The sequence below is a fragment of the Dermacentor albipictus genome, chromosome 1 (genome assembly GCF_038994185.2).
Source record: "Dermacentor albipictus isolate Rhodes 1998 colony chromosome 1, USDA_Dalb.pri_finalv2, whole genome shotgun sequence".
Lineage (NCBI taxonomy): Eukaryota > Metazoa > Arthropoda > Arachnida > Ixodida > Ixodidae > Dermacentor > Dermacentor albipictus.
Genome location: NC_091821.1, coordinates 322,678,995 through 322,702,550, shown reverse-complemented (window position 1 = coordinate 322,702,550; position 23,556 = coordinate 322,678,995). Strand labels below are relative to the sequence as shown.

Below are 23,556 nucleotides of genomic sequence, written 5' to 3'. Positions count from 1 at the left end.
AAATGTGACAGCACATCCAAAAAGCTTCAAATGTATGTTTTCGCACATGTTCAGGTGTTTAAAAGTTATATGCCAAAATAATTTTGCAACTTAAAGATTGTGTATCTAAACGGTGATTGTTTTTTTTTGTTTTGAATGTGTTGGGCCCTTAGTCCGTCCATAGGCCACTCTCTTTTCGAACTTGGCCCGACGGGGTGCGGCAGTGTAAAGTTGAGTTTTCAGGCCACTGTGTCGGAGCGCTTCCTTGATGCATGCAGCCACGTAGCACTGGTCCCGATGGCTGGCGACTGTAGTCGCCCAATACTTTGGTTTCATTTTGGCACAGTGCACAGAGCTATTCTTTAGGGCAAATCGCACTTACACTCTTGCACATGGACTACACAAGCTATTCCATCCGAGTTCTAGAATACAATGGGTACAGGGATATGGTGAGAATCTCTTCTACTTGACCAACCAGATGGTTCGCTTGCCATTCCACGAGATGACCATCAGGTTCCCCTCATTCTGACCCTTGTGCTTTCCTCCAAACCTGCAATTGTCCTCGGAAGCAACACATAGGCCTAAAGTACCCAGGTGTCTGCTCCCGCCACCTTAACCAGGCAGAAGTAAAATCTCTTCAGATGGTTTGGGGTATGGTTGCCTCATAGCTTTCACCTGAGGCTAGGTACCACCAGCTAGAGACCCTATGACATGTCTCAAGTTCATGCTCACCTACAGTGGATCTTTAGCTGCTATTCCCTGGGATTCAGACTAGTATAAGGTGCGAGATGCCTGGGGGGGGGGAGGTTCAGGCACAAGCCGGCCATACAAGAAAACTAAAAAGGTTGGTCAACAGATAATACATTCACAAGACGTAATATGTGCACAATAATGTAGAGCTACATGCTTTTCATCTTTTTTTATTCGAACTGCTTGTTGCAAATGGTACAAATAACTATCAAAGGCTGAACTTTGCCTTGTATAGGCACACCAGTGGCATCCTGACTTCTGGCTACAACTTATTTTCAGTGGAGATGGCAAGACCGAAAAGGACTTTCCCAAGTGTAGTATCACAGTTTACTATTTTGCTGTTTGGAATGGCTTTATGGCCCTTGTGTTATCTAGACAAGATATCAGCACGAGCTTTTACTGCTTCGTTGTTTGCTTCAATACAGCTTTGAATTCTTACGATTATCTGCCACAGCTCAGGAAGACATTGCGTTTGATTGACTTCAACGGGAGATTGAATTGCCTTCCAGCGTTATTCTTTTCCTCTTCTTTCTGCATTATGCTTCAAAGTTTGTACCTGAAAAAGGCACCGAAGAGCAACAAGGGAGTGGTGACTGGATGGGTGGGCCATGTTAGCAGCCACCACTACTTCCCCTTTGATATATGACTTGAGTGTGCATGCACTTGCAAACTTTCACCCTTGAGTAACTCATGATCAATTTCCTAATAGTGGGTGTCTACAGGCTGCGCCTCAAGTCTATGACATCATAGACAGGGAATAATAGAAAGACACTTGAAAACAGCAGGAGAGAGCGAGCTATCTTGAATGCGAGATACTGGGCACGTTGCTGCATTGCAGCAGAAGAATATTTGACTCGCATGTTCATAGCACATTGTCTAAAAATTGCAAACACTTTCTTACTGTGTTAAAAAAGTATTGGAGTGCTCCTTAACAAACCTTGATTTATGCATGGGCTTCCACCATCACTGCGACCATACGAAATCATTAGATGTGCAATTCAAAGGTCTGTAGCAAAACAGAATCAATGATCTAAAAGCTTTGTTTCTTATTCTAACATCTATAATCCATGTCCTTGTGTGAATGCAAAGAACACATGTGCAAATGCTAGCCAGCTTCACATACACACAAAGCTTTTGGTGTGCAGAAATACATGTCCTCTTGTGTTTATGCAAGCCAAGTCTAATCTCGTAGAACACGATTCTGCTGCACTATTCCACAGCATCTGATTTTCGGTGTGCAGCCTTATAATCGTCCTTTTTTTGTCCTGGCAATCCTTGACTTGATGTGGGCACCCTGCAGGTAAGGGAGAGGCACATTCTTATGTAGGACTATTGCGAGTACTAGATCTGGACAGCATCATTTTCCATGTGCACACCAAAGGTGCCAATTCCAAGAATTGGTGGCTTTTAGGAAATCTGCATCTTATGGAGATTATATAAATGTAGGTGTACGCGGTACTCACAGATACAGATTCTCCTCGCAGGATAAGCTGTGACAGTGAGGTCAAACACTAAAGACATCACTCAGAAAGTTTGCCATGCTTCTGGCTGTTGCTGGGCAGAGCGGAACAACAGTGGATACTGCTACCACAGGTTTCCAACATACTTTCAGTATACCATTCAAAAGAGCAATAGCACCAGCCAAGTTGACCTCAGACTTAACCTTTGTCAAGGAGTCAACAGGACACTACTGTGTTCAGTCACCAACAACATTGCATTGAAGGCCACCCAGTGGTCAAAACACCATTTCCAACTGCAAATTCTTGAGCGTTCATTAATGAAAAGAACAGGAAGAGCAAGAAGGTCCCCGGATTATCATACTGAAACAAACATCACTGATCCTGAGTATGAAGTTGAGCATGTATAGTTTAGAAGGGATGTATATGAAAGTACACAGCTTTTCAAGCTCAACGTACGACACCGTAGTGTCAAAAGTTGCAGCTTGCTGAACTTTAAGTTGGGCGCTCTTGCCATCACCGAAGACATACTGGATCTCACCACTACGTTACCATCATATAATCTTTATGACTTGGGACTCAGGTCTTCAAATTCCCTATATCATGACATTCCTTCCAAGTGGACAATGGTCAGTCACATTTCAGCAAAACCAAACAGTCAGAGCTGGCCTGGTGTCCATCCCTTTTATGTCCATCTCAAGGTCGATGGCATGGCACATGGCATATTTTTAGCAACAAAAAGCATTATCCATGCTAGCACCACAACGTATCCTTAAGTGACTTTTCAGTTATTGAAAGTAAAGCTCCTAGAATTGCATCTTTTCATGGGGCCATCACCTTCTGATGTTATCAAGCAGATGAGTGGATTTCTGGGAAGACCCAACAAGCCACCACTGTGGGCACTGGGTTTCTGTACTTGCAGACATGACATCCAGGCCTCATATAAAATAGTACAGCAACTTTGAAAACTTAAGGTTCCTCATGATAATCATCATAATGCATTAGTTCAAATTTTGTGCCAGAAGCATCAATTTGGCAAAAAAGCAATAAATATAGAACTATGAACTATAGAACTTACACAATCTCTCCTCATAAAGCAAGGCCAAAAATAGTGATTGTTCTCACACCCCATATTCCAAAATTGCAAAACAATCGCAATAATTGCTCTCCTTATCGTGCCGCCCTTCTGCATGATGTACAGCTTCGGGGCAGAAACAAAATTGTCAACTTATATCTCATAGATCCTCTACCAAATACAACTTATGCTATGCTTGATGTCTTCAGCAGGAGTTACATCAAGTGGGCTGACAGAGACTTGCTCCGCTTGTACAATGCAAGTCAATTCTCTGGCATATTTCTTGCTCAAAACTTGCCCACCGACTTAAGTGAACTGTGGACACTCAAAAAGCATGCACACTTTCCTGCATACATGTGCAAGAACAACAATGTAAATTTCCCATTCGTAAATGTTCGGTTAGAACCACTCTTTAGTGTTACCATGTGCATGGATACAGTGGACAGTGACAACATTTCACATATAGATGTGCACAACGTATATGGACTTGAACATGCACATGTTATTTCTGACATTCTCACATGTTAGCATCACGAATACCCAACTTTTCTAGCAAGTGCATCAACACATCATGGTAGTGGGAGATATGGTGGTGTCAGGATTGGGGGCTCAATCCCCTTGCCTGAGGTTCTTTTGCCAAGATTGGAGTCCGGCATGAATTTGAAGGTAGCTGGCCCATGCCGTCGTCCAACTTATTTACGCTGAGGACGTTGATGAAGTGAAGAACTGCTTCTCATCGAGAACGAGGAATATGGGTTTATTTACAGAAATTAAATCAATCTAACATGACTGCTTGAGAAAAAGAGTGTCAGTCCAACATGACTGCACGAGAGAAGTGTATCAGTCTAACATGACTGCTCAAGAGAAGTGTGTCCAGCATTCGCACAACAGCAGTTTTTATACACTCGGTCCGCCAGCCATACGAGGCGGCGACTGTTCGTTTACTCATCGCCAACTTGCCGCCGCTCCGCAGAACAGTTTACGTACACAAAGGCACCCACATTCCGATGCCCGACGCCGGCGTTGGAGGGGTGCCATTCCGGGAAGTATCGGCGCCAATCGTGGGTAGCTCGTTGTCTTGTGTCTTGTCGAGGCATGGGAAGCACCAAAAAACGGCTTTCCCGCGGCAGCTTGTTCATGCGTATCAGATCAGGTCCGCGCTGGAGAGCTCCGGAACCATTGTTCGCCCACCGAACTCGTTCCGTCACAATGACGATGGGGCTGGTGGATGGAGGCGGTTTTCAGCACAAAAGCCGCTTCTTCGAACGCCTCCTAGCTGCAGCGACGGAGAGTGGGGGATGCGCGTCTTGTCCCCTAGTTGTAATTGGGTGGCAATTTTGCCTTGCAGCTCGCCATTCTTAACAGTGGTCACTATGGAACAAACTATGGGGCAACGTGGTCCATGCTTCAATATGCACTGGTGCATATGATAGAGAAGTCCCTCTCTATGGAGTGCCTATGTACGGATCTGCCATCTGTGGCACCTATGGAGTTGTAAGCCAAGAGCTCTGTGCTAAGTGGTGCCAACTGATGGCCTTCAGTCCCTTCGTGTTCACTGCCAGGAGAGCTGGCCAAGCACACACTGACCCTTATTCACTTGTCCAGGTGCAAGATATTGTCAGGCTGGCAATCCAGCTGCGTTACAGCACGCTCGACTATGTGTACACCGAACTTGGGCTGTGCAGTACAAACGGACACCCTTTCCTCAGACCCCTGTTTCTTGAGTTCCCGAATGACAGGACTGCATTGAGAATCATAAAACAGGCTGGTTGCACCTGCTGTCGCACAAGGTATAAACAAAGCGGATGTATATTTCCCAAATGCAGGGTTCTATGACTTCTTCAGGTACGCGTACATCCTGGTACAAGGTGAAAACCGATGGAGGAGTGTAGTAGTGACGGAGTACCAAACAACAACCTATCTAACCATTGATGGCAGGCCACATCATGGTTGTCAGGAGGCCAGACGTCGCAGTAGCACTGACACAGAGGAATAGTGTCTCGCTGATTGTGGCAGCAAGACAACACCTTGTGGACAGTGATTTTTTTAAAAATGACGTTCTTCTGGCCCAAAGTGAGATATTTTTTTAGTAAAGCTGAATACACATCACCTCTAAACGATGTACATACAGAACAAGGCCAATAAATTAGTATGGCCAAGAACAATGGCACAGCATATAAAGGGCATTAGCACTTTCATTTGAAACAGAATGATATAAAAAAATAAAGTCTTGAAATGAGAAAATTATATTGGTGAAGTTTAATTTATATAGACATTTAACTCTAATGGTTCTTCTCTTAGCAAAGTAGCAGTGTCCTCCAAATAATGTGGATTAAACCCTTGAACTCATTTTTCAATAACTATCTTTTTTTGTGTGTGTGTGTGTGCTTGTAGTCACTATAACTGAAACTGATAAATAAAAGTGCATTAAACTACAGATGTGCTCCTGCTGTGTGCTGTGGATTAGAGTGAAAACAGAGCTAGCCGATATTCTAGTTGACATTAAGACGAAAAAAATCGAGCTGGGCAGGCCTTGTAATGGGTACGGCAGACAAACAGTGGTCTATTAGAATTACAGAATGGATGCCAAAGGAAGGGAAATGCAGTCAAGGATGGCAGAGAATTAGGTGTTCTGTAGAAATTAGGAAATTTACAGGCATAAGAAGGGATCACCTGGCGCAAGACAAGGGAAATTAGAGATCACTGGGAGAGGCCTCCAACCTGCAGTTCACATTAATAGGCTGATGATAACGAAGATGCTTCTTTAAATGTTACAATCATCTATTGAAAATGTGATGTATATTCATTTTTCTCTCAGATGTGTTTCATTTTCATACAAAATTGTTGCAACTTTGTCAATTAGTTAAACCAAAACAAAATGCTTCACAATAAAAGCATAGGGAAAGTTCTAATACTGTGAGGCTAATGTAAATAATCATTCAACCCCACATTGCGGCTCCTGCAGGAAGCATTTGGTTTAAGGCAACCAATGTCAGGCATAACACTCAACTTTGTTCTGTAGCTAAAGGGTTCAAGTGCAACATAAGGTGATATCTAGGTCAGCCAGATGCATTAGCCAGTTGTATTCATTTTCCTTGTTTTGTTTTAGCTAGTCCATTTCCCAAGGTGCAATCAGTTCTCAATACCTTAAATAATTTACGCTAATTAGGACGTCATCTTGCAATACAGCAGCTGCCCTCACATTTTGATGTACGTGTCAGTGACAAAATATTGACAAACATGTTAGCTTTGTAGCACCATCATCATCTATCTTTTAGCATGCACTTATCTAAAATTCACATGAGCTATATCTACTACTTCAGAAGTCAAATGTTCAACATTAATAACTAATAATTATAGCAATGAGAACTAGGAATCCCAAGCCTCATAATAATAGTCTGTTCAGAGCTCCCACGCCCCATAAACTTTCGTCACCTGTAGAACATGAAGCATATAGCACACTAGTGAGTGGGTACGCATGTGTGTCTGGTTGCATGCACATACACACACCATACCTTGGCCTTCTAGTGGGCTGAGGTGGTCCTATGCAGAGTATATATCCTGGTAAACTCAGACTCACGATAGTCTTGAAATGAGCATTTATTGCTTGCATGGTAACTGTGTTCAATAACTTTCACTTATATCCTTACAGGTGAACTTTCCTTTGACAGTGACTCATCACTTTCAAAGCACACCGGCACCACAGTCAAGTTTAATATTTAGAAAGAACATGTGCACTATGGGATCATGTATCAGTGCTACCTCTTGGAAATATTAACCCCCTATTACGTGGACACCATTATCGAAAAAAAAAGAACATTAACATAAACAAGTTGATAATACTTGGACTCCCCAGTAAACTGACAAAAATAATAGCAGATAACACCTGCAGTGTGCTGGACTTCAGCTTTACATCCAAACGAAAAGTACTGATTATGCTAAACATGAGTGAGAAATGCAATTTAACTTTTACAAGCACACACTTACTGCGCATAGAACCAATACTAAAGACATGATCATCCTTGACATAATGCCGGTGTATTACGAGGCCTAGTTCTAACATGCTTGGACACATCTTTTTTTCAAGTTTCATCATGAACACATGCAGCATCAAACATGTATCGAGGAAGACAGCATGTGACCTAATTATTCACATGCCATTGATAACATCATGTCATACAATACAATTCATTTCTCTACAAATAAGGGATGATCTATAAGTATCAACTTTTGTTTCTTAAACAAAAAAAGTAATATACTGACACTAAATACGTAGTTACACACCCAAAACCACTCCGCTTTATACAATCTTCAATTTGGACACAGAGAAATGTCAAACGATATAGCATACACATGTACAGAAGGCATATTGTTGATTTCACATGTGCTTAGAATGTGACTGTGTGTGTGAACAATTGCATTTCTGGCCTTTGAACACATCTATCATATGAAAAACCACCCCTCTGAAATAAATATGTACAAGCACAATTTTTTCTTAAGAGGCACTCATTTTTCTTGGCACAATTCTGTTTACATCAACAAAATAAAAGTAAACAACTTACGCAAGCAACTGACACGATTTCTATTTTACATAAAAATTAAATACTCCCCTAATATGCATTAAAGGTTAAATATTCTTTATCGTGTTTGATTAGCACCCGTTTTCCTTGCACGACTGTATGTACACTACAATACCCTTAAACATCAACTTTACTATCAGTATATTATATCACACCAATTTGCTCATGGAATCCTAAAGTGCAGTTCACTTACACTTCATTTTATTTTCCAGTTTGCATTATAAATGCAAAAATGCACATCCTTGTTGGTAAATGGTGGTTGATTTCTTACCGTGCAGAGAATTCAGAACCTGCCCCCCCCCTCCCCCTCCCCCTTATTGCTCATAATAGTGCAGTACACTCTTCACTGCAACTTTGCAAAAATTCACATTTTCGACCAAGTAGACAGCAAGACTGCATGCTAACAATAATCTACTCATGCTGCTCAGACATGTGATAAGCGAAAGAAAAATGAAGATGTAGCCACATGGAAGCATTACTTCTAATGCTGTTCACACATGTACGTATGTGTAACTTGCACTTGAAAAAAAAAAGAGAGAAAGAAAAAGCATACAGAAGGTACACCAACCTGTTTATACAACACAATCTGCAGAAATGTGTTCACTTTCACCAAAATTTTTCTTCGTAAACATTTCAGTTCAACTAGCCATCCAAGCATTTTTGAAATGTGCGAACAGGGTTACAATCGTGTGAGTCTGAAATGATTTTTGAGAGCATTACATTATTACTGCATGCATTGAAGATGTGGTCATGAATTTCTCAGTGAAGCATTACTTCTCTAGGCTCAATGTGAAACCCTTAAATGCACTCATATGCATTTGAAACTTGCACACACACATTAAAGAAAACAAGAAGAAATGCATCATGTAATCACGTGTATGCTGATGGTTGCCACCTCTTCCTAACAATGCAAACACTATGCAATGTTGATGCACTCAGGACATCTGTTGAGCTGATATGTGAGCTGTCCTGATGTTATCAGCTAAATAAATAACAAAAAAGAAATTCAGATTGCACAGCAACTTGTGTATTTCGTGCTAACACTATGCAGTAACATTCGGCTGAGACAATCATGACCACATATTATAACACACGGTTACATGTTTTAAAATCATAGCAATGGAACATAATTCCAGCATTGACTGAAACATGCTACAATAACATGCAGAATTAAAAGGCAAGCTTTTTCGATGTTGTAAGCAACATCAACTGAACACACCTTTCTAACAGACTTAACTCACCAACACAATTTAGTATCTACACCTGGCTAAAGGGGACGGCAGCAGATACTTATGAAGCAGAGTGTGACAGTTTAACACGTAACCTGTGAGAAATATAATTTAACATTTATAATTACACTCAGTTGATAGTCGTTCCCAAAGTCTCTGACTGCTACATGTTAACCTTGCCGTGAGCATTATAAGGCTTTGTCTGCCTATTGTAAAGCAAAGAAAGATGTACTCCTTGCAACAATAGAAATTTATGTACAAGAGCATTATGCACTTCAAATAAAATAAATTTGTTTGTGCTGGTAAATGAGTCATATATGCATACATAAATCTTTTTATCCCATTTTTTTTCCTCATGGAATAAACAGCTGATGAATATGTGCACAATCCTATTTGCATTTTCTGCTGACCTTTGTCAGCTCACACATGCTTTCTGACAGTGTCAGCAATGTGTCTATTTAACTCGACAATAATGGCATCCTCCTTGCTATAAACTCCCGAGCTGAGCAGGGTGTCTCGCTCCTCAATCAGCCTCCGCATGTGCTCCATCCACGAGGAACTGGAGGCAGACGCACCGGGTGGTGACTGTTCCAGCATGACAGGTGAGCTGGGGTCTCCCCTTTGACCTTGCAGAGATGGTGCTGTAAGCTGCAATCCTCCAAATTTTTCTCGCATAGCTTCCACAGTGGGTGCGCAATGTGTTGGCGATGTCTTCTCTGGCGTCACAAACGATGCCCCCTCGTCCGACGGGCTGCACGAAATACACCAAGGTGTTAAAGAGTGCTTGGCAGCTGATGTAGCAAAGTTGTTAGAGAAAGATGGCCCTATGTCATGAGGTGCATGTGCTGCTGTCACAAACATGACATTGACGAACAAGCGAACTCATGCAACATCAGAGAACTAGACATGGGGGAGGGTGGAAGGTTGGAATGAAGATCCAACGCATTGTTAAAATCTTAATGTTGCTTAGTTTGTTTGAGTTAGCAAGGTAGCAAAAGCAGCGGATGAGTGCCATGGCACGGCCTGTATTTAGCAGTCTGTGTCATGAGGTTGACAGCAGTGTTTGGTGCTTATCAAGAGAAGGGTGAGGAGAGGTGTATGCACAGAGACTTACAACACATATCTAAATACATTTAAAGCTTTTGTATCCCTTGTACACATACACATTCTTGGGATTGGCAAAGAATGGCCACATACCCAGTTGCACATATCCGGTCACCCAAGATGTCTATTTGGCAAGAAACATTACTTTGTTACTGACCTCAAACTGAGAGATTAAACAAAGAAAGCTTCAATTTAAAAATGTGGAGTGCCTGTGGCTCGAGTGTGGAATGAAGTAGTGGCGCCAATGCTGCAAAGGGGCTAGCAAAGGATGGTCACAGCAGCAGGAAAAGCAGCCTGTCGAACTAAGGGTCAGGGCTCCTGCCTGTGTATGGTGCTCCTGCAGCTGTATATCCCAAGCTGGTTCGTGCCTTTAACAGGGCGTCGAACTGAAAAGTTTTTGGTTCGGTTTGGGTTCAGGTTCAGCCTTCTGCATATTTTCCAGCTTCGTTCTGGCTCAGCTCCAAAAAAAAATAATAATTAAAATAATAAAAAATAATAATAATGGCCACACACGCGAGTGCATTTGAGTGAAAAAGTTTATATCTACCTTTATGTGACAAATAAATTTATCGATGGTATCATAATCTCTGGTAAATTGAACACACTGTTACTGGAGGTGCGCAAGCGTACTGCAATTTGTTTTCAAAGGGTACACCATGTGTCCCAGCTAATGTTGACCAAGCTGTGTAGTGCCCATATACACCCTATATAATGCCCAGTGGCTTCCATTTAGTTGCACCTGTAAGCCGCATTACTAAACCTGAGCACGGCTCGATCGTTGAGACTGAGGGACCAATGAGAAACTAATATGTTAAGATTTGGTAACGACATGGGCCAGTGTGACAGGTGTTGCCTTTATAACGGATATTCTATACTGTAGAGCCTGCAACCAAATTCTACCAACACATCCATGCAAGTTCCGTTATTTCAAAAGGCTCAAACTCAGACTCTGCTACACATTCTTTGCATGTGTGAATTAACATGCTTATCACATTATGGGCTTTTGAGCCATCTTGAAGTTCGATGTATAGTTGATGGAGATCAATTACTCTACTGCCATGTGGCACAGCACTGAAAAGGCAGCTACAAAGGTTGTGTTTCTCCTAGCTGTCTCATTTTGCTCGTCAGGTTACATCAACTTGCACCGATGGCCCAGTATCACTTCAAGTAGCTGCACTAAGCAGAGCAAACTTCTGCCACCCTAAAAATTTCTTGGAGTTCTAAATAAAAATGTTTACTTTGTTATCACCCCATATGTATCTGTTGCCAAATTCACAAAGCTTTTCATTTGTTTGCGTTCTTTGCCATTGGCAGGCTGCCCTTACTGATAGTATGTACAGCATCAGTTTTGGCTGGAATTTTCTATTATGAACAGTTCTAGCATGATAACTTTATTTTGTATATGAGCCCTGGTCTGTAGATTCAACAGGGGGCTTTTTCTCTCTCTTTCTTTCATTCTCATTGTCACACGAAGCATTGTCACATCATACACGATGCCAAACAGAACCGTAGAGAATGTACGTCAGGAATTTTAATGCTACAGGTTTCTTGTGCATAGTTAGATTACAACTGCAGCCCAGTCGGCGGTGTGCAGCCTTCAACTATTAGCGCCCTGTACTTTCTAAAGCGAAGCAATATACTGTTTTACTTAGTATGCACCATTTTGCCACAAAGGGTCTAGCAGATGATCACATTGTAGTTTTTTGTCTGTTTATTTAGAGAACTAGTGAACACACCAGCCATTGCAGCACGCACAGCATAATCATTTCTTATCATTCCTAGTGTTTGCTCCGGGAAGCCGACTTTCAGAAGTAAGTTTTCGGGAAAAAATGCAGTGAATGATGAAAACATGACATTAGATCATTACTGTAGATTTTATAGCTTTACAAGAAAATGAATGCACGCATACCTTATAAAGTACTAAACGTAACAGCGCAAACATATAAGACGAGCCACAAAAAGAAAGACACGACACACACACAGCGCCAGTGTGTGTCGTGTCTTTCTTTTTGTGGCTCGTCTTATATGTTTGCGCTGTTACGTTTAGTTCAGAAGTATGTACCAACTAGGCCCAAATGAAGTGTTGCTTGTAAAGTACACTGCAACTGTGTGTGGCTAGAAGGGCTTGCTGGTTCTCAAAGCCTATATACAGTGAAAGCTCGTTAATTCGAACTTAAATAATTCGAATTTATGGATAATTCGAACTGTACGATTTGGTCCGGCCAAGCTCCACAGAAGCCTATGTATAAAGAAGTCCGTTAATTCGAACACGAGAAGGTTCCCTCACGGATAATTCGAACTACGCTCGCCTGGCCCACGGCCAGAGAAACGCGCCTACTGCCTACAAACAAGGCTGTATTGCCTCCGAAACGGAGAGAACGGCGAGAGAAGGCAAAATCGGAAAAAAAATCTAACCGACGCGGGGTCAGCCAGAAGGCAGCGGCGGCTGCCGCCTCTCCGTTCTACGTAACCTCCGAGACTTCTTGCCCGCTGCGAATCTCGGAGGCTTCGCAAATCTTGTACAGCTGCTAATGCTGTGCAGAGATGGCACGGCAAGCGCCAAAACACAGCGAATCAAGTACGCCGCAGCTGCGCTTGCAATCAAGAACCAACTAATCAGGGCCTTCGCCACCTTCACATGTTCAGCGTCTTTGTCTCGGCAGTCTTCATCGGTTGTGCGCCTGTTTTCAGCTTAGGAGGCATCGGCCGTCGCGATTCATTGTGATGGTGTTAAGCCCCGGCTAACGTTCGTTTCATTGGACTTCGGTGGTGTGGCACAGTCGGACCCAGTGCTTCGACTCGAAGATGGCGTGTGCCCGCGGCACACGGCATCACTTTCTGACTCGCCAAATTTCTGACATGCCCTACTGCTTCCAAATCGCAGTGTACTGTTGCTCTCCTTCACTTTCGTTAGTTCGAACTTTCGTTAATTCGAACTGAAGCGGCTTCCCCTTGCGGTTCGAATTAACGAGCTTTTACTGTAATAGCTTTTTACCCCTACCTATTTCGGCAAAATATTTTCTTACTGGGGAGAAAAACTTCAGATAGAGTTGCAGGTATAAATAGAGAACGAGGATCACATTAGAATTGGTATAATTTCTGTCACTCCCCACAGGCTGGTACTTATCCTTGCCCACGGAGGCTGAACATGTTTTATCCTGAGACGTATACAGAGCCTTATTGCCAGGATTGTGGTGCTTTAGCCATGCTCGAACACATGCTCTGGGCTTGCGAAAGAATTGAAGAAACGGCAATCAAGCACGCGTCCAGGTGGGAGGCTCGACTTTGCAGCCCCGACCTGGATGAACAATTCTGGGCTGTCCAGCAGGCTCACGACGTGGCCGTGAGGCTTGGCCTTCCGGTCCTGACGTGGGAGTGGCCTGCTTAGTGGTTAATTATTACTATTTGCAGAACCAAATAAAGTTTTCCATCCATCCATCCATTTCTTTCTTTGTATCAACAAAGATGACGATCTTGCATTTACAGCCAACAAAATAGCGAACAATGTTACAGCGAATTTAGGCAAATAAAATATATATACAGTTAAACCTCGATATAATGAAGTTTGCTTCGTTATATCTGAATTTTGCTGTATATAAATTTGACATTTTGTGCAAATAAGTACAGTCACCAATTTTCTTACATGGAAAGGGGTTACAAAATTTACTGAATTATCGGTTAATGGAAAAAAAGCAAATTTGAATGTGAAAAAAATTCATTTTGATGAATTTGCGAGTCGGCAACGAATTAAACGGTTTCATGCCATGTCGACGATATCTTCACATAGGGGGTACGAATTACCCCATTTACTCGAATCTAATGCACACCTTTTTTCCGATAAAATGGGTAAAAAAATTGCATGTGCATTAGAATCGAGTACGACCCTAAATCAGCGTGACAAATCAGCGAGGCAAATGTGACATCATCCCGAATGAAATTAGGGACAGACTCATTGTTGCCCCACTCCTTAAAAACCTGCATCCAACATATCACCCGGAAAGAAGAAGAGAAACAGTAAAAGCCCTTCACAGAACCCACAAAGACGATAGACGGGTAGTATACGCGGACGCTGCCTGGCACAATGGCAGAAAAGCCACATTGGCAGTGGCCACCAATTTGCTCGAGGCACCCAGGTACATGCGATTCCATAGAAGAGGCGGAGGAATGCGCAATAGCCCCAGCCCTCAACATAGAAGGTGAGAGAACAATTATCAGTGATTCAAAGACAGCAATTATTAATTATGCAAGTGGCATAATATCCAAAAAGGTCCTTAGACTGCTACATTCAATATCCAGAAATCTAAGAAAGGTTCTAAAATGGGCCCCCGCACATTCAGATCTCCACAGCAACGAATCTGCCAACGCCCTCGCCCAAGGACTTGCATAGTACTGGATTAGAGGACTAAGCGGAGTCGAAGATGAAGTGAGCAAAAATGCCACAGAACGGCTACTCAGCGACAATGAAATCACAAAGCACTGCAAACTCGGTAGACAGAAATATCAAGGACATAAAGAATTAAATAAAAAACAGGAATGGATATAGAGGAGACTACAAATGCACACGTTTCCAACGCCAGCCTCTATGCACGATCCTCACTGCAACCTTCATGGTGGCGTCGCAGGCCTCTTCCACATAATTTGGCAATGCCCCAAGAAAAAGCATGTATAAAATATCAAGCATGAAAACAACTGGGAGACCACCATGGCTAACTCAGACCTGGAAACTCAATTGAATATCAACACTGCGTTGGAGGCCACCTCTGTCTACAGAACTGAGGTCCCCTCCAGCACATGAGCGAAGGGGTGTAGCCAACTCTTTCTAATCGTTCCTAAGTCTGGAAATAAAAGTTGTACTCTCTCTCTTGAATCAACATAATTCACAATTTAACAAAGTTTTTCGCTGCAAGTACAACTTTGTTATATTGAGGTTTAACTGTATTCATAATGGGGTGAAGTGGTGGGCACTTATTGACAAAGTTTTTAACAGCATCCTGTCTCAGTACTTCTAGCATTGTTTGTTTTGTCTGTTTGAACAGCTGCTAACTATATGTGGTGGAAAGGGCAAACAAAACATATACTGTGTGGGGTCTGATGTGGGGATTCTCCCACCGTACTCTTGGGACAAAGGAACGACAACACAGTAGTGCAAACAATCACAAGGGCATTTATTGCACCTTTCATACATCAATGCCTGCTAGCCGAGTTGCTATCCACAAAACATGCCGATGGGCGCGCGACAAATCTAGAAGTCCGACTTACCGCGACCGCAAGTGAGCGAATATGTTCGCCCCATGCTGGATCCCAACGCCTGGTCGTTTACGTGTTTAGTCACGCGAATCGTGGCGCGTTCGAAGGCGGCCACGCGAGACGGTCTCGCCGAAGCATCGGTCGGCGCGCAGCACAGCACGTCCGTCCCGCTTGCTTCCCGAACCCCCAAGAGAGCAAGCGCCTTCCTTTCGGCGCCCAAGTAACCTCGCGGCGTTAGCAGCGCAACACTCGCGCCATCTCTCACACTGCGCTTCAACCACATCAACCGCGTGGGCGTCACGCAGGCCACGCAGCGAAGCGGGAGTACAGGAGACGCGCTATGCGGGAAAAACATCAGGGGAGGCGCGAGGGTCGCGCATCGCCACAACTGTAACGAAGAAGAGTAGCCTGCCTGCAGCATTGCTACCGGTATGAGCTCGTGGTTGCTGCCCTTGGCCAAACGCTTGTAACTGCTACCCATTTGCCTGCATCTGTTGCTAATAAATCTCTTAGCAAATGGTGGAGGTGCTGGGTTTCGATCACCCTGGAACTTAGGACAAAAGTCCTTAATTAGCCAGGTCGGGCAGGCGGCAGAGGCCAGTGGGGCCCTGGACTGAGAGGCTCCGACCACCCCTCCTTCAAATTTTTACAACTACAATAAAGTTTCTCTCTCTCTCTCGGAGTTGCACTCTACCCGCCATCATGCCCGAAGACACATGCACTCCTCCAACTCCTCCAATGGCGCCGGCCACCCTGGTCTGTGCCGGTGCCTTGCGTCAGCGAGATCCCCCTATCTTCTCCAGCACAGATGACAAAGACGTTGAAGATTGGATCTCCTCTTATGAGCGAGTGAGTGCCCATATCCAGTGGGACGATGTTACCAAGTCGAGAAACGTTGCATTATATCTTACGGATGTTGCGAAACTATGGTTTCTAAACCATGAAGCCGACCTCACTTCATGGTTGGTCGTCAAGACCAGCTTTACCCTAGTTTTCGGTCGGCCAGCAGTACGAAAGCTTCATGCCGAACAACTTTTATGCACACGATCCCAAGAGGCCGGAGAGAACTTCACGAGCTACATGGCGGACATTGTCGACCTTTGCAAACGGGTGAACGCATTGATGAGAGGAGGAGAAAATCAAATATATAATGAAGGGTATTGAGGATGATGCATTTCAAATGTTATTATCCAAGAGTTTTCACACTATCGCGGAAGTGATAGAATTGTGTCAGAGTTATGACGAGTTGCGCAGGCAAGGGCTTCACACCCGACATCCCACTCCGCCTGCTGACTCTCTGTCAAGCCTTGGAGTCGACGACAACCATGCTGCTCTGTTTATAAAAATTCAGGAATTCGTTCGCCTAGAGGTCGCCCGCCAGCTATTTTTGATATCTTCTATCCTGGAAACACCACCCGCTTTACCTCCTACGATCCGCAACTTCATTCAAAAGCAAGTATCTCAAGCCGTTCCTCCAGCCGCTCAGCAGACACCAGTCACTGCACCTCTCACTTACGCTGAAGCAGTTTCCCGACCTTGTCCACAAACGCTCTTGCCGCCCTCTATGCATCGACCGCCGCCATTTTTGCCGCCACCTATGCCGTTTCATGACCGACTGCATTTTCCTCCTATGCTGCTGCCTGACCGACAGCATTATCCGACTCCTCAACCACGACTCGGACCTTACCCCCACCAGTGGCGCACCTTCGACGACCATCCAATATGTTTTGCTTGTGCTGGTGCTGGTCACGTGGCACGCCATTGTCGTCGTTGCATGCTTCCTCTTCGGAACATCCAACGAGCGCCACCTATCCCCACTCCGTTTTCTTCTTCGCCTTCCAGTCTTCCTTTTCCCGTGACCGCCCAACCACGTCTACCCACCGCTCACCATCTCCCCGTCACCGCTCGCTTTCTCCGATGCGGCGCCATCCTGTGTCCACTGCCCAGGAAAACTGATGGCCACAGTTGCCGAGGCACGAACTGCATCCACGTCGCAATGCCTAAGTCCTCGTACCTCTCCAGCCAACGTAATTGAAGTGTCTGTCGAAGGAATCGCCATCCTTGCACTAGTAGATACAGGAGCAGCCGTACCCGTAATTTCTGCCAAACTCTGCCGCACACTATGAATGGTTTTGACGCCTCTCTCCGACTTCTCCCTTTGAACCACGAATGCTCAAAATATTATGCCTCTCGCTGCCTGTACTGCTCGCGTTTTCATTCAAGGACTACTGCATACCATCGAATTCGTCATGCTGCCCTCGTGTTCCCATGACATTATATTATGCTGGGACTTCCTTGCAAATAATAATGCCGTTATCAACTGTTGTCACGCCGAACTTGAACTTTCTGCACTTCCTGACCTTGAGACTATTGAAAACGGCCCTTCTAGTGCTAAACTGTGTGTGTCCGAAGACAATGCTATCCCTCCACGTTCTTCCCTGCTTGTGTCTGTGTTGTGCGCCGCCATTTTTGATGGCACTTTTCTTTTTATGCCCTCTGAGGTGTTCATTCCCCGCCGATGTTCTCCGCTGCCCTTTGCTCTCCTTACTCTTTACAGTGGCATCACGAAAATGGTCATTGAGAATCCCATGGCCTGCCCTTTACCTTTATTTCATGGTGAATGCCTAGGCCTCGTTCAACCGGTCGACACCTTTTGCATCTTTGATGCTCCTGCCGTTTCTACTTCTGCAGACCTTGGCGCACTTAGTCGTGACCCTGCGGTTTGTCAGTCACTCCTAAACACTTTCCATTGCTCCATCGACCTTTGAATGTCATCTTCAGAACGAAGCCAGCTTATCGCTCTCCAGCAGAAGTTCCGCGCTTCTTTCGACAGCCATGCTTCTGGTTTGGGTCGTACATCGACTGTTTTCCACCAGATAGATACCGGCAGTAATGCACCTTTACAGCAGTGCCCTTACCGAGTATCCGCCTCTGAGCGCCATGTCATTGACCACCAGGTTGCTGACATGCTCAAGCGTGGCGTTGTACAGCCTTCTAACAGTTCCTTGGCATCACTGGTCGTTCTCGTTAAGAAAAAGGATGGCTCCATTCGATTCTGCGTCTACTACCGATGTCTGAACAAGATAACGCACAAGGACGTTTACCCGTTACTGCGCATCGACGATGCCCTGGACTGTTTGCAGGGAGTGGAGTTATTTTCTTTGCTGGATTTACGTTGCGGATACTGGCAAGCCCCTTTGGCACCATCTGATCGACCTAAAACAGCATTTATAACACCCGACAGATTTTACGAATTCATCGTAATGCCTTTCGGCCTGTGTAATGTCCAGCCACTTTTGAGAGGATGATGGATAATATTTTACGCGGCCTCAAATGGAACATATGTCTGTGTTACCTGGATGACGTAGTTGTCTTTTCCACTGATTTCCAAACAAATCTGAGCCATCTCGAGCATGTTCTGAAATGCCTTACTGACATGCCTTACTGACATGGGGCTTCAACTAAACTTTAAAAAATGATGTTTTGGCGCCCCAAAACTCACTATTCTTGGCTATGTTGTATGACGAGACGGTGTCCTCCCGAATCCAGCCTAGCGCTGCGCTGTCACCGACTTTCCACAACCAAAGAAGTTAAAGGAGCTTCAAAGTTTCCTTGGTTTATGCTCCTATTTCCAACATTTCATTCGAAATTTCTACCAACTTCTGCATTTGTGACGGCCTTCTTTATCGTCGTAATTACCTCTCTGATGGTCGCAAGTGGCTACTTGTGATACCCCGCCATCTGCGTGACCTCATCTGCGACGCTTTCCACGCAGACCCTCAGTGCACGCATGCCGGCCTCTTCAAGATTTATGCTCGACTACGCATCCGATTTTATTGGAGCAGCATGTATAACTACATCCGAAAGTTACCTCCCGGACAAGTCTACCCGTCACAACCCCTCCCATGCCCTAGTCGGCCCTTTGATCGTGTTAGTATAGACATATACCGACCGCTACCCCTCACTGCAGCAGGCAACCGCTGGATTATTGTTGCAGTGGATCACTTGACCTGCTATGCTGAAACAGCCGCTATACCAACTGCCACCGCCCGCGACGTGGCATCGTTTCTGCTACAGCATTTTGTTCTTCACCACAATGCCCCTCACTAACTGCTGAGGGATACAGGCTGCACCTTTCTTTCCAATGCTTTGAAGGCACTACTCGACAAATGCCGAATCGTCCACCACACCAGTACAGCGTACCATCCGCAAACTAACGGCATGACCGAGCACTTCAACCGTACTCTTGGCGATATGCTCTTGATGAATGTCGTTTCTTTCCATTCAAACTAGGACCAAGTTCTCCCTTTCGTAACGTATGTGTACAATACTGCGCCCCAAGCAGCTACGATTGTAATGAAGAAGAGTAGCCTGCCTGCGCCACTGCAACCACGAGTTCGTACCGGTAGCGATGGTGTTGTGGCACAGGCAGGCTACTCTTCTTCGTTACAATCCAAACAAAACAAAAGCAATGAGCACCAATGTTTGTGTGCAATACTGCAATATTCAAAGTACAGTAATCCCTCATTATAACGAACTCGCTTTACTCGAAATATCGCTTTATTCGAAATTTCTTCCGGTCTCTACCCAAACGCATGCATTTTAAGCCACATTACTCGAAGTGCATGAACAGCTTGATCTGCTTAGAGTGAAGTGGCGAGCAGAAGCATTGCCGCTTCCAAGTGGCTGCAACCCTTTTGCACATGCAGTGTCAAATTATACCGCCGACGAATTAGTCTCATGCAGGCAAAGAACAGGCCACAAAAGTACCAGACCCATGACTGATGACCACCGAACCGAGTAAAGGGTACCAAGCGAGTGCAGAGTGCTCCCAGCTGTTTACTGTGGGACAAACGGAACAAAATCCCAATAAAGAAGGGCGTCAGGCAAGGAGATACGATCTCTCCAATGCTATTCACAGCGTGTTTATAAGAGGTATTCCGAGACCTGGATTGGGAAGAATTGGGGATAAGAGTTAATGGAGAATACCTTAGTACCTTGCAATTCGCTGATGATATTGCCTTGCTTAGTAATTCAGGGGACCAATTGCAATGCACGCTCACTGACCTGGAGAGGAAAAGCAGAAGGGTGGGTCTAAAAATTAATCTGTAGAAAACTAAAGTAATGTTTAACAGTCTTGGAAGAGAACAGCAGTTTACGATAGGTAGCGAGGCACTGGAAGTGGTAAGGGAATACATCTATTTAGGGCAGGTAGTTACCGTGGATCCGGATCATGAGAATGAAATAATCAGATGAATAAGAATGGGATGGGGTGTGTTTGGCAGGCATTCTCAGATCATGAACAGCAGGTTTCCATTATCCCTCAAGAGAAAAGTGTATAACAGCTATGTCGTACCAGTACTTACGTACTGGGCAGAAACCTGGAGGCTTATGAAAAGGGTTCTACTTAAATTGAGGACAATGCAACGAGCTATGGAAAGAAGGATGATGGGTGTAACATTAAGGGATAAGAAAAGAGCAGATAGTGGGTGAGGGAACAAACGCGAGTTAATGACATCTTAGTTGAAATCAAGAAAAAGAAATGGGCATGGGCAGGACATGTAATGAGGAGGGAAGATAACTGATGGTCATTAAGGGTTACGGACTGGATTCCAAGGGAAGGGAAGCGTAGCAGGGGGCGGCAGAAAGTTAGGTGGGCAGATGAGATTAAGAATTTTGCACGGACAACATGGCCACAACTAGTGCATGACTGGGGTAGTTGGAGAAGTATGGGAGAGGCCTTTGCCCTGCAATGGGCGTAACCAGGCTGCTGCTGCTGATGATGAAGATGAACGGAAGCTGTCAAATTCCATGGTGCAGCGTGCCAAAACCCTTAATCTAGGTCCCAATTGCATTGCTGGTGTCCCCTGTGATAGAATCCACACGAAAATAAAGTTTTCTTGAAGCTTTGCGATGTCAGAACATCACGCTCTCTTGGATGTTGAAAAGTGGCCAAAACACCACAGGCAGACTTGCGCCGTAGCATTTCATAGGGTCCGCTTGACGAACAGTTTTGGCATTCTAAAGAGCACTTCTGGCATTGAAGTGTGCTGAAAAGCACAAAAGAAGTGTCTCTCTGACTATAAGTGCCATGTTTGACGCAAGGAGCTACGTTAACAAGTTAACAAATCGGGAAGACGACTTGGGGGAAGTTGGTCTAGAAATTTGGTCGCTGCTCGCCATAATGCCTGCATCGCAATAAAACATAGCCCCTAGCTTCGTTGCACTTTTAACAGTGCAAATCAACCGATAACTTGCCGAAAACATGAAAAATCCTAGCATTGGCAGCGGCGAGTCAGGCTGTCAACATGGCGGGTCAATGCAAGCTGGTGAGTTTACCAGGTGATTTTTTTGAGCTGGTCATGCTTGATTCATGCCATCAGACTTTAGAGAAACGGTCTAAATGCATGGTAGAGTCATTGAATTTTGTTCTGAAACATTTGTCAATGGTGTGGATGCGACGGTGCGCGAACACCAACACTCGAACCGTAGAATTAGCACAGTGTTGTAGACAACAGTACGCTGAAAAACTCTTCTTTTGCAAACTTCAAGGTTTGCACACCCTGGGAAAAAATTGCCGTGATCATGCAAAGCCCCTACTGCAAAACCGTTCAGTTTATCCGATCGCGCTGCGTACCCACGATGAGCGGCTAATCGTTTTTTGAGCCCAACAAACACAACCTCAGCCTCAAGCCACGACATTTGCAGCGCTTTCCAGTGCGAATCTCTCGTAGTCTTCCGTGACCTCTGCACCCTCCCTATAAAAGCGGCCACTGGCTCCTCATTTGCTGTCATTTTTGCAAGCCATTTAGACACCAGTCACTCCTCTCAGTCGCCTTCATGTCAACTCCTTGCCTCCTCGTTGCCAGTTTAGACGTCACTGCTTCTCCAAAGCTGCCCTCTTCTGGCCAGCCCCTCTCAAGCACAATCTTCCACCAATAGGTGCCCTTCTGCGATTCCTGCTTCTTGATCTCCACAACTAGGAGTGCCTTTCTTCCACTACACATGAAGCTGATACCAAGCCCGCCATTGGAACTGTCGCCATCACAAGCATGAACTGACAAGGAAAGCTAGATGCCCTGATGACATTTTGAAACTTCTGCCTTCTGCGTCACCCGCTGCATTCAGTTACTTTGGTACCACCAGCGTGTGCCTATGGATCCATGCTGCAGACCTTGTGACTGTGTGTTATTCAGAGTGCTTCGTTAGCCGTGTTTCGCGTGTGCTTTTGTGGTCTACAGTGATGAATGGCTCCGTCACTCTCAGGGCCAAAGTGTCTGACTTTGGAGCAGAAAGTTCTGCTGATAAAAGTGATAAAGTGGAAAAAGGTGGCCAGCAGAAAACTGACATCGCAAAGGAATTTGGCATAACGCTGTCTACTTTACCAACTGTATTAAAAAACAAGGAAGCTGTGCTGGATGGCTTTGAAAAGAGCTTCTCGGCGAAGAGAAAGAGGAATTGCGAGTCGAAATACCCCGAAGATGCACTTATACAGTGGCTGAAGAATGCCACGAGTGCAGAACTTAGCATTCGTTTGAGAGACGAAGGCGATTTTGCAAAGTTACGATGAAGATATCCGAGCATGCGATTAGCGTTACAGACAACATGAGAGATGTGAGTATCCCATGTTAGATTGCTACTGATGTGAACTCCAAGGTACTTATATGAATATACGCTGTCAAGTAGTACCTTATTTAAATGATAAATGGGTAAACTAGTAATCTTTTTAGACACTTGCATGAATTTGCATTTTTTGATGTTTAGTTCTATAAGCCATAATTACACCACTCAAAGACGGTGTTAATGTCAGCTTGAAGAAGAGCGTCGTTGTTTGAACCTTTTATTTCTAGGAAAATTACGCAATCATCGGCAAACATATGAACGGATGAGGAAATGCAAGATGGTAAATCGTTAATATAGATGAGGAACAGAAGAGGATCAAGAACTGAGCCCTGTGGTACACCAGAATGGACTGTGCATTCTTCAGAATTTGTGCCGTTAGCTGAAAGAAACTGAGAACGGTTAGCAAGAAAACTTTCAATCCAGATTAAGATGCAGGGATCGAGCTTAAGTAATTGTAATATATAAATGAGCAGTTTGTGACACACAGTAATGGCTGGCTTGAGAAGTTCAAG

The 23,556-nt window shown here is 44.5% G+C and overlaps 1 protein-coding gene and 1 pseudogene across 3 annotated transcripts in view; one reads left to right on the top strand and one right to left on the bottom strand.

Annotated features, from left to right (window-relative positions):
- Positions 1-984: 984 nt before the first annotated feature.
- LOC135919422 (centrosomal protein of 120 kDa-like) overlaps positions 985-23,556 on the bottom strand; it is a 63,797-nt gene continuing 41,225 nt past the window's right edge. The window contains exons 20-22 of one of the 3 annotated variants that reach the window (XR_010569957.2): positions 9,646-9,821; positions 8,410-8,536; positions 985-2,023 (exon numbers count right to left, since the gene is read on the bottom strand). Coding sequence is in view for 2 of the 3 variants with exons in the window: in XM_065453244.2 (XP_065309316.1) it covers positions 9,491-9,821 (331 nt within the window). In the remaining variant the exon portion in view is untranslated. Of the gene's footprint in view, positions 2,024-6,845; positions 9,822-23,556 lie in introns of those variants that run through there. The other 2 variants (XM_065453245.1, XM_065453244.2) reach the window with 2 other exon arrangements.
- Positions 2,013-6,984, top strand: LOC135919427 (uncharacterized; annotated as a pseudogene).